At 37.2% G+C, this 12588-nt stretch overlaps 2 protein-coding genes across 2 annotated transcripts in view; both read right to left on the bottom strand.

Annotated features, from left to right (window-relative positions):
- The window catches only part of LOC142353096 (NADH dehydrogenase [ubiquinone] 1 alpha subcomplex subunit 13-like), a 31783-nt gene that overhangs the window by 1434 nt on the left and 17761 nt on the right, over window positions 1-12588 (bottom strand). The window lies entirely within an intron of this gene.
- LOC142353442 (methionine synthase-like) lies at window positions 1415-5815 on the bottom strand. Its single transcript, XM_075405684.1, has one exon. The coding sequence runs from the start codon at window positions 5271-5273 to the stop codon at window positions 1476-1478; it is 3798 nt and encodes a 1265-aa protein (XP_075261799.1). The 5' UTR covers window positions 5274-5815; the 3' UTR covers window positions 1415-1475.

Raw genomic sequence — 12588 nt, 5'->3', positions numbered from 1 at the left:
ACTCGATTTGAGAGCGAGTAACAACGCTGGGAAATTTGAGCACAGAATTCAGTCAAAGAATTGCCTGAATGAATGAACGAATACATGGTTTGAACGCGGCGAAATAAAGAAATAATAAGAGGTCAAGCCCTTAATTACAATCCAAACCAAGCCAATGAGAACAGCTTTTGTTCATCAAAGTATATGAACTACACCAAAATGAACAAAGACAGCTCGAATTTTTTTTAGCTTTTTTAAAGAAAACTAGTGGTGTCCAAGTAATCACAACAAACAACAGCATGCTATATAATCCTTCAAAAAAGTCATCTTTCATCAATTTACCTGAAAACATTAACCACTTCTTATTAATACCATTAGGAGAAGGAGATTTAGAAAAATACAAATGTAGGCAATTGAAAAGCAATTGAAATGTTTTTGAAGACAAAGGCTGTCAAAGTAAATAAAACACACTAAAAACTATCATATTAAGAACACAAATAGTTTGAAAATAATGAAAAGCATAAATTATGAACCAAAAAGAGTTTAAAAATTAAATTCTGCTTCATTAGAATTTGGACGACACCTCTAATAACGACAAAAACAACAAATACCACGGAAGATTAAAAAAAATGATTTAGCTTAATCGAAGGGGTGTTAGGTGAGCGCAGCGGGGGCGGGGGGGGGAACGTGGCAGGTTATCTTTGGCTGCATGGGGCCCTTACGGCCCGAACGCTGTACAGGGATGGGGATTGGGGGGGGGGGGTGAGGGAAGGCGACTCATGTGTGTGTGTGAGTTTGTTATGGGGGTCAATTTCTAAGAACGGCCCTTCACGCCATAAGTATAAGTCTCCAAAACAGTTTCTGTGAATCGCATACTTGGAGACTAGTGAGCTGAAAAGGCTCTAAGAGAACTTAATGCCCCCTGGGCGCTACCATTTTATCCCGTTTTTGAGGACGAAAAGTCAAATGGGTCAGACGAAAACTCGGTCAAGCGAAAAATCGCATTAAAAAAGACCAACAGAACTAATATATTTGCTACAAACTTCGTTTGACAGCAATTAATAAGAACAATATATATGACGCAAAATGAGAAAAAGTCAGTCAAGAAGTCAAATCGTTCAGTCAAAAGAACTATTAGATTGGAGAAAGCATAGGAATATTTGCTTCAAACTTCAATTGAGCGCAATTAATCAAAAATCAAAGAACGTCTCAGATTTCGGAGATAAAACTAGCAGAAAGAACTTATAGCAACTTGAAGATCACTTGCTACGTGAAGAGCGCCAACCCTGTTATATTACAAGACTAGTGATCATATTCGTCCCATTACCGTCGTGCGAAACTCAATTCCGCTTAATGGTGGAGAGCACGATCACAAAAAACAGAGAAAAGATCAATACAAATTGCAACACTTGCTTCCAGACACCAAGGCAAAACATAAAAGTTACAGATTCTATTAGAACTTTTATAATACAAACTAAAGAAAAAGTAGTTTATATTCAGCAATCGTAGGATAAGTTTGATCTGAGCCATCTCTCAACTTCCGTGATATTCATATTCTTTCTAGCTGCGTAATCTTCAATTTGATCCTTCGCAACTTTCCCAACAGAGAAATATTGGCTCTTCGGATGAGCTAAAATCATAGCACATACAGATGCTGCAGGGTTCATTGCAAGCGATTCTGTCAAACTAATTCCAGTTTTCTCTTCGATTTGCATTACATCCCACATAGTCCACTTCTCGGTGTGATCAGGTTGGGTGGGGTAGCCAGGTGCTGGCCTGATTCCCGAATACTTGACTTTGAGTAAATCATCGCATGACAAGATTTCGTCTTGTGAATATCCCCAAAAGTCCTTTCGTACTCTGGCGTGAAGATACTCTGCAAATGCTTCGGCTAACCTGTCGGCTAGAACTTTGATCATTATTGAGCTGTAGTCATCGCCTTGATTTTTGAAGTTTTCAGACGTTTCTTCTACGCCCTCTCCCGCCGAAACTGCCATGAAGCCAACGTAGTCTTTCATTCCCGAGGGTGCTACGAAATCGGACAAGCAATAGTAATTATCGGTTGGATCTGCTTTCTCTGCTTGCTGTCGCAGGCCATAGAGAGTACAAAGCTCATCTGATCTGCCTTCGTTCGCGTACAATGTTATATCATCCTCAGAATCGGTGCTTCTATTAGCCGCATAAAAACCAAGAATTCCTCTTAAATGGATCTGTCGTTTGTCCACAATTTTTGTCAACATTTTCTTGCCATCGTTAAAAATTCTTTTGGCCTCTTCGCCTACGTCTTCGTCGTCAAAAATCTTTGGATACGTTCTGTTCGGGTACTTTCCTCGGAGCTGCCAAATATCGAAGAAAGGTTTCCAGTCAATATAGGGAATGACGGCTGAAACTGGAATGTCGTTTAGAACTCTAGTTCCTAAGAATGATGGGGCACACACAGGGGGGACTTCAGCCCAATCAATTTGGGGTTTCTTTGATCTGGCAGTTGAGATGGAGAGATACTTTCTGTCTCTTAATGTTTCGTAGAACTCATCTCGGATCTCTTCGTATTCTTCTACAATATCCTCCACAAAATCTTCACGTTGTTTATCACTCAACAGGTTGGAACAAACAACAACCGACTTAGAAGCATCTAAGACGTGAATAACTGGTTCAGAATAGGCAGGGTCAATTTTGACGGCAGTGTGCTTCTTAGACGTTGTAGCTCCTCCGATCAACAATGGCGTCTTTAGACCATTTCGCTCCATTTCCTTAGCAACGTGAATCATTTCGTCCAAAGAAGGGGTAATCAAGCCCGACAGTCCCACGATGTCAGCATTGTTTTCCATCGCAGCTTGGAGAATCTTTTCACATGAACACATGACACCAATGTCGATCACTTTGTAGTTATTGCACCCTAACACAACTGCCACAATGTTCTTCCCAATATCGTGTACATCTCCTTTGACAGTTGCTATGACAACGGTTCCAGCGTTCGATGCTACACAATCGCCTCCAATACCTGCAAGGCGCCTTGCTTCCTTTTCTTCTTCCATGAATGGAATAAGATGCGCAACAGCTTTTTTCATAACCCGCGCACTTTTGATAACTTGCGGCAGGAACATTTTACCAGCTCCAAAGAGTTCGCCCACTGTACTCATTCCATTCATTAGGGGACCCTCAATTATGTTCAGAGGTCTTGGGTACTTATCCTGGCAGAGTCTGGCCTCCTCAACATCTTCAGTAACAAACTTGTCGATTCCTTTCACCAAGGCATACTCCAGACGTTGTTCCACATCATCATTTCTCCACAAATCAGCCTTTTCATCTTTCTTCCCACTTTTGCCATACATTTTAGCAAAGTCCAGCAGCTTCTCAGTGCCTTCCTGATCTTTATTAAGAATAACATTTTCCGACAGTTGCAGTAACTCCTTGTCTATATCATCGTACACGGGAAGATTCCCAGCATTCACGATTCCCATATCCATTCCAGCCTTGATCGCGTGGAAAAGAAACACACTATGCATTGCTTCCCTAATTCGTTCCATCCCCCTGAAGGAAAATGACAAATTGGATAACCCTCCACTGATCTTGCAATGCGGCAGTGTTGTTTTGATAAGTCTGGTAGCTTCGATGAAATCAACCGCGTAGTTATTATGTTCCTCCATGCCAGTCGCAATAGTGAGAATATTCGGATCAAAAATGATATCACGTGGGTTGAAACCGACTCTTTCCGTCAGAATTTTGTAAGAGCGAGAGCAAATTTCCACTTTTCGATCTCGATCCGCAGCTTGTCCTTCTTCGTCGAAAGCCATCACAACAACTGCAGCTCCGTGATTCTTGATGGTTCTCGCCTGCTTCATAAACTCTTCCTCCCCCACTTTGAGAGAAATGCTGTTTACAATACACTTTCCTTGAGTACACTTCAAACCAGCCTCCACAACTTCAAATTTGGATGAGTCTATGCAAAGTGGCACTTTTGAGATTTCAGGTTCAGACGCAATCAAGTTGCAGAATTTCTTCATCGCTTCAATACCATCCAACATTCCTTCATCCATGTTTATATCCAGCACCTGGGCTCCGCTCTCAACCTGGGCTTTGGCAATTGAAAGTGCCTCTTCGTAATTATTATCGATGATAAGTTTTGCGAACTTGCGAGATCCAGCAACGTTGCACCTCTCGCCAATGTTGACAAACATGCTGTCAGGTCCAATTGACCTTGGTTCCAGACCAGACAGAAGCATGTTGGAATCAGTCTGCTCAGGTTGCGGCACTCTAGGCTTGATAGGTCTAACAGCCTCCGCCACAGCTCTGATATGATCCGGAGTGGAACCGCAACACCCTCCTATAATATTGACCAGGCCGTCTTTGGCAAACGAGTACGCATGCTTGGCGAAAATCTCCGGCGTTTCGTCATATTCACCCATGGCATTCGGCAAACCTGCATTTGGATAGCAAATGACGAATTTGGAGGTGTTCTTGCCAATCGCCTCAATGAAAGGTCTCATTTCTGTAGCTCCCAACGCACAATTTAGGCCAACACACATAGGGTTTGAATGGAGAACACTGATCAGAAAGGCTTCACCAGTTTGACCTGAAAGTGTTCGGCCACTTCTGTCAACAAGGGTTCCACTGATAAACAAGGGTACTGGCTCGTACTCCTCAAGAAACAGGTTCTGGATAGCAAACAAAGCGGCTCTAGCATTGGCTGTGTCAAAAATTGTCTCCACCATTAAAATATCCGCGCCACCGTCCAGCAGACCACGCACTTGCTCTGCATAAGCATCAACCAACTCGTCAAAAGTGATGTTTCTGAATTCAGGCTGTTCAACCGAGGGTGAAATTGAAAGCGTCCTGTTCGTTGGACCCAACGCCCCGACAACGAATCGCCTTATCCCATCACTCGCCATAACATCAACCTTGGCTTTGCATGCTAATTCGGCCGCAGCTTTGTTTAAGTCGTAGACAATATGTTCCAATCCATAATCAGCTTGGGCAATCCAAGTTCCACTGAAAGTGTTGGTGGATACCATATCTGCGCCTGCTTCAAAATACTGCCTGTGAATTTCGTAAATAATATCCGGTCTGGTCAAGGTCAAAATGTCATTGTTGCCCTTTAAAGGCTTTTTATGGTCCAAGAAAACAGAGCCCCTGAAATCGTGTTCTTCCAATGTGTACTTTTGGATCATAGTTCCCATAGCACCGTCACATACCATGATTCTCTCGCGCATTGTGCTTTCCAAATACTCGAAAGCACTTTCCTGTGTAACTTGTTTGTCAGCAATTCCACTCGTTAACACTTCTTGTGGTGGCATTTTGAGCGGTTTTCAAAATTACGCTTAGTGGCAAATAAAGTTGAAAAGCGCAGAAAATAGTTGTTTTTGACCTTTTATGCCAAATTTAGCCTCTAAAATAATACAATCGATAATATTATAACGTTGATCGAATACTTATCTAATAAAATGCTCCTATTTGTTGTATTAAATAAATATTTCACGCCGATTTATAGAGGCAAGTTCTGCAAAATCAGCCTGCTGAAAATTGAGAAAACTGAACAATTGAAAGTGTCTAAGTTCGCACTTGAAATTTAGGCGACGTCGAAAGAGCAAAATGAGAGAAATAAAATGTCAAGAAGCAACAAGTCAGTTCAGTGGAAATAACCACGGAGTATAAAGTGAACTGGAATACGCTTATTACTTCGATAGCTGAGTAGAATTAAAGTAAACCCCCTTCGTTATCATTCACAAAATTCAGAGGAAACGTGATAAAACCTGTTTGCGTGACTATACATGGCTCGAATATTATTAACCAAAGCTCAAATACAAGTATGTCTAGGCATATTAACTTAGCCTCTCTTTAAGTAGCAAAGCAAGATTAAAACACGTCTTCTTTCTAAGCAAGCGGCCATTTTGATCAGGTTAGATCAACTTCACTGATCAAACTGACCGAAGGGTGTATTTAATTAAGATATCACAGATTGGGATGTTATCGTGACTTCTTTGATCGAATTTAGATGAAAGATTCGACAGAAAGATTTCAGAAAGTCAGCTGAACAAATTTAGAGGTGACCTTCAGGCATCCAAAAACTTGACCGCTTCACAGAACAGATAAAGACCAGCTTGACATAAGATAATAAGGAACAAATGCGGTAGGTGTTAAAAGGATACAGGTTTATCATCACAAGACTAATGCAACCCTGTTTCCTAGTTCATAAGCATACCCGCAATTGAATATAGGGATATCGAGCTTTGAAGCAGACACAACTTGCCATCAGCTCAGTCCCAAATTTGCTCAAGTTACCGGAATTAACTAGCGCTTCGGCATAAAAGTTTTAGAGCAGAGCTGGCAGATTGCAGAAAATAGCCGCAACCGCTTCCTGGACCTTCTTCAGTAAAAAAAAAGATAAACAGTAAAAACAGTAAAAAAAGACAGAAAAAAGTTACTCTTTTCATTAAAGGATGACACCTTATATTTTGATTAAGAATCTGTATAAGCTATTGCTGTCTCTATTAGCTGCTTTCAAATAATCTTCATTTAGATTGACTTGACCTTATCACTGAATTAAAGTAAAGAAAAGTCAATTTCAAAGTGAGGAAGTCATTTTTAAGAGTGAGGTAAGTCACGCGTGACCAAAAACTTAATCACGCGAATGAACAAAAAACTAGTTCCACTAAGAGTGAAAAATGACGTCACGCACGCAATTCAGTTGAAATTGTATGAACAAATGAAAAATCCTATTTAAAGTGGTTGTGACGTCACATGGTCGTAACAAAAATCTTGACGAAATAAAAAAAACATAGCCGGCAGAATTCCGGAAACGAATCGAAGTCATATCCTCGAAAAAACTGCCTATTCAAAACGCTAACACCTCCTTGCAGAAGGCATCAATGCAGAGAAAACAACAGTCTTAGGTCAAAGAAAAGGAAAATTTGCCAGAAAAAAAAACATGAAAAAATTAGGAAAATTCAACTTACTTTCCATGTAGCACAAGTATATATACAAACAAAACCATTGTTCCATGCAAAAATAAACTAGTATTCTAACCACAAAAAATCAGTCAAGCCTTAATGAGCTCACACATCCATTTTTGAAAAAGAGAAAAAATGAGAAAAAATTGTGTAAGATTCCTCAACTTTTTTCAAATTGCGTAGAAAGAGAAAACATCGTAGCAAAAGAAAGTTGCATCCATTATAGTAAATAGAGCCCAAAGGCCTGAAGCTTCAACTCAATTACAAATGAATTCAACAAAACAATATAATGGGCCAAAAATTGCAAAAAGATTAAAAACCAGCAAAATAGTTGAAAAACCAAATAAATCAACAAAAAGACAAAAGAAACAGATTTTAATTCGGAGGAAAAAATGGTTTGGAATCAAACTAAGACCCCAAACGGCATTCCAAGAAAAGGGCAGTTAAACAAATACTGTGCCGCAATGTCAAATGAAATCAATTGCAAAAAAATTAAAAATCTAAGTAAAAGTCCAAAAACATTATTTTTAACAACTCATAAAAGCCAAGCTCATTAAAACTATAGCTCTCAGAAAACTGATAGACTGACACATGCGAGAATGCGGAGAATAGGGACAGAAACAGGCACATTAAAAAGCAGACTAGTTCTTGATTTTCGAGAATTGAAACCAACGAAGTAGCAAAACAATTACATTTCCTTATTTAGCATGAAATTATATAGCTATACCCGTGTAGAGATTAAAAGGTAGTTGAAATATAGATCAAAAATTGGAAAAAACTATTTTGCAAAAATTGTCGAACAATTTTTCATTAAAACACTTGATTGTTTTTGCAGGATTCGAAAAACTGAACGCCACCAAATCATTCAATCATTAGTTAAAAGCGAAACAAGACTTTTTCTAGTAATCAAATCCAGAAAACAAACAAAAAACAGATAAATTAGACAAATAAGTGCCAAAAATGGGCAAGTATGTGTAAAATCCGATGAGAAACAAAAATATCTCAGGTTACAAAGAAGCATTTAATGCCTGAAATATCAAAGGTCAAATATCATTTTAAAAAATCTGCTTGTAGATCCAAAAATGAAGAACTTATTTCAAGAAACCCACAAATGAATAAAGGATTGTGAAATGTGCTCATTTAGAATTTAAAATTCAACATTATACTCTCAAAAACACTGAGCTATTAACTTCAGAGTTTCACATATTCATACAGCTTTCATCACAATTACTTCTACAATAAACTAAATTATAAGCAAAAAACTGGGCCAATTGGATGAAAAACGACTAAAAATGGTTATCTTTATGCGGCACTCTGTCAAAAATTTTTTTAAAGTCAAAAAGTCATTCACTGATTAAAGCGCATGATCAAAAAACTTCTCTCGCTCAGAAAAATATATTTCATACGGAAAAATCGCTAAAAGATAAAATCATCAAAATAGTTCAAGAAACCGGCATTTCAACAAATTCTGTGCCGCAATGCCAAATGAACTCAATTGCAAACAAAATAAAAATCTAAGAACAAGGCAAAAAACATTATTTTTATCAACTCATAAAAGCAGAGCTCATTAAAACTATAGCTCTCAGAAATATGATAGACGGATACATGCGAGAATGCAGAGAATAATGACAGAAACATAAAACAGACTTTCTTAATTTTCGAGAATTAAAACCAATGAAGTAGGAGAACAATACATTTCCTTATTTAGCATGAAATTATTTAGCTATCCCCCTGGAGAATAAAAGGTACTTGAAATATAGATCAAAAATTGGAAAAAAAAATATTTTAAAAAAGTTGTCAAACAATTTTTCAAAAAGGCACTTTTTTTGCAGAATTCAACAAACTGAACGCCACAAAATCATTCATCATTAGTGCAGTGAAAAACTAGACCTTTTCTAGTAACCAAATCCAAAAAACAAACTAAAACAGAAAATAGACAAAAAAACTGCCAAAATTGGGCAAGCATGTGTACATTTCTATGAAACGAAAACACCTCAGGTTATAAAGAAGCATTTAATGCCTGAAATATTAAAGCTATTCCCCATAAAGATTAAAAGGTAGTTGAAATATAGATCAAAAATTGAAACTAAACATTTTGCAAAAATAGTCAAACAATTTATAAAAGGCACATTAATTTTTTTTGCAGAACTCGAAAAACTGAACGCCACAAAATCATTCATATTTAGTTCAGTGCAAAACAAGACTTTTTCTAGTAACCAAATCCCAAAACAAACAAAACAGAAAAATTAGACAAAAACTCAAAATCGGGCAAGCATGTGTACCATTCTATGAAACAAAAATACCTGAGGATATAAAGAAGCATTTAATGCCCGAAATATCGAAGGTCAAATATCATTTAGAAAAAATCTGCTTGTAGATCCAAAAATAAGGAAATAAATTTAAGTAACCCAAAAGAGAATTAAAGATTGTGAAACGTGCTCATTTAAGAGTTTAAAACTCATTATACTCTCGAAAACACTGATCAATTTCAGAGTTTCAAATATTAATACAGCTTTCATCAAAATTGTTTCCACAATAAACTAAATTATCAGCAAAAAACGGGGCCAATTGGACAAAAAACGACTAAAAATGGTTATCTTTAGGCGGCATTCTGTCAAAAAAAATTGAAAGTCAAAAAGTCATTCACTGATTAAAGAGCATGATCAAAAAACTTCTCTCGCGCAAAAAAATTTATTTCATACGGCAATCCAAGTCTTTCACTTTTAGGTCAAAACGCCGTCTGAACGAAGAGTACTTGGGTAAAGAAAATTCGTAAAACAAGCAGTACTCCTCTTCCAGTCGTAAAAACAAGAGAAGGCTAATAATAGCCTCGGGTATCGCTTCGCGTCTATTAATAGATATGAAACTCGGGCGAATTGCTCTCAAACGACCAGCGAGCGGTTGGCTTCGTCAGTAGCTAACAACGGTTGAGTGAGGCTAGCATTAGCCTAATTGAAGAGTCGTGACGTGAGGGTAACAGATCGTCACGCCACACAACAGCAGCTGAAGTGCTGCATCAACAAAAGACGTTAGGAGATAGTGTGCGAGAGAAAATGTGAACGAGAAAGAGAAGGAGAGAAACCCCAACCAACACAGAGAGAGAGCTACAATCTTTTTTTCATGATGAGATTCGACTCTGCAACTTCCAGTTTTCTGGCCTTGTTAGCTATTTAATCATACAGAAAAAAATGAAAGTGCATAATTCAAAAGAAAAGTTTCCAGTGTTGTTGAGTAAACCATTTTAAAACCATTTCTTATGTCTGGAGTTCTGTCGTAACCTATCTGCAAGACCTAAAAAGTTTCTTTTGCCAGTTATGATCGGTAAACTCAGAACAGGCCAAAAAATCAAAAATTTAAAAAACAATAGCAAATTTTAACGAAATCTTGCTAAAACTCGTAATATTAAAATCATCAGAACCATTTCATTGTCTCAAGAGACTATATAGTATCCCATTCTCAAGCCTTAAATTTTCCTATTTCAGTCTCCTTGGCACTGGCTCATAAAGATCCATAAACTTGGAACATGATAATTTTTCGAATATTGAAAATAAAAAATTTGATCAAAAATTGCTAAAACTAGAGTCAATAAAATATTGATAAACATTACATTAACTGCAGCAGCATTAAGAAAACATGCAGCAGTGTACTACCAAACCTCGGAGGAGTTTCCCTGGCCCTGGTGCGTGAAGCAATATAAAAAAAACAAAATTTTTCAAAAAACCTCAAAAAAATGGCAAATATTTTTTTAAAGAGTTGCTTAAATTCGGTAAAAAATCGGACCTTTAACATTCGATTACATTTAGAAACTATGCAATAATCTTTTATCAAACCCTTCATGAGGTTTTATGGCCCTTGAGGCTGGAGGTACAAATAAATTAAAAATTTTGATTTTTTTTTTAAAAATGCTTAAATTCGTGATATTAACATCTTGAAAAACATTCCATTACATCTAGAAACTATGAAGTTACCTATTATTCAAATCTAGAGGGGGTTCCTTGGCACTTCAGGCTGAAGAAACCTAAAAAATAACAAACTTTCAAAAAACTTTAAAATGCAACTTTTAGCAAATAAATGGCTAAAACTCGTAATATTGAAAAGCTGAAAACTATTCCATGGCCAATACAAATTTTACAGCTTCTTATTATCAAACCTTTAAGGAAGTTTTCTGACACCTGATGCTGGATAAACCTGATAAACGGCAATAAATGTCAAAAAATGCTAAAATTTGTTTAAATGTTGAAATACATTCACTTACCACTAGAAATCAAACCCTACAGGAGGTTTCTTGACAACTAGGGCTGAAAAACTCAAAAAATGACAAAAATTTTATTAATCTGACTGTTTTTGTTTGAATTACCAGAACATATAGCTCTTAAAATGGTCATAAAAAGTACTTATGTCTTGCAAACGACCTTTATCAACTTTAACCAGCCTCAATGTTAGACTGGTCCAAAAAAAAACTCGAAAAATGACTAAAACCACGAAAGATTTCAACATTTTGGGCTCAAAAATTCCTAAAAATGACGATTTAACCTTAAACTACGGGCTTCCCAGTAGCTTCACCACACTAAGCAATGGAATGACTACTAACCGCCGCTAGGGACTTCTAATGAAACTCAATGTCTGCTGGGCGCTACCTGTTTATGCCTTTTTTAAGGACGAAAAGTCAAATAAGTCAGACGAAAAATCGGTTATTAAAAAGAGGCGATTTTCTATCTATCAAAATTCTCTGTAGCAACGAGTAATTAGGTGACCGTTTCTATTTCAACATTTTATCAAGAGGCAACGGGCGAATTGGTTTTAAATCGAAGAAAAGTCCCAACTTTACTGATGCGATTTTGCTCAAGGGAGTATTTCCAAAAAATAAAGTTGCTTAAATGTCAGAATATTACATTGAGAGAAATCTACAAAAAGTTGGTAGATATCAAGATCAACCACTTCCTATGTTAAGTTTTAAAAAGCAGAATATACTTCACTTTTCAGCAAGTCTAGTCTAAATCTCGGATCCTGACAAACTAACAAAGTAATATGACTTCACTTTTTGTAAACTGCGATTCTTCCTAGCTGAATTTGGAAAAAAGTGTCTCTAATACAGCAAGAGGGATGAGACAGAGGAAGAAGAGTACAGAAAGTAGACTTTGTATGGACTTAAAGTGCGGGCTTTCTCAATGTAATGGACGAGTATTTACTGATAGGAAAAAATAATTTCTCAGACGTTTACCATCAAATAACTTAACGACCTGAATATGCGCACTCAACACATAAGGACTATTGAAGATCTGGAGATAACTTTGGCAGTTCACGACTCTTCATTTTTTAAACTCCATCGAATCTAACCTGAAAATAATAACGGGGGCTACGGAACAACCAGGGAGCCGTTTCAAGAAAATGCTCACAGTCAAGAGCCTGCGACGTAAGAAAACTTCGCTATTAATGAGGAAAAACCGAACAAGTTGGAACATAGTTGGAAAACTGAGAGAAAACAAAAGTGATAGCTTCGCACATCTGGTCTCAAAACACCAATGAGAAAAAATGACATAAATTTTTTTAAAAGAAACTCGATAAAGACTAAAGTCTAGTTTCAGAGGCTGCCCTTGATTAAATTTCAATGGCATTTAGGAATCGTCTTTTGACCTTAATAATAGGAGCGTGCAAAAACATT

Source organism: Convolutriloba macropyga, chromosome 14 (genome assembly GCF_964194025.1).
Source record: "Convolutriloba macropyga chromosome 14, txConMacr16.3, whole genome shotgun sequence".
NCBI classification, from domain to species: Eukaryota; Metazoa; Xenacoelomorpha; order Acoela; family Convolutidae; genus Convolutriloba; species Convolutriloba macropyga.
The sequence above is the reverse complement of the archived record's forward strand: the minus strand, read 5'-3'. Positions and strand labels throughout refer to the sequence as shown.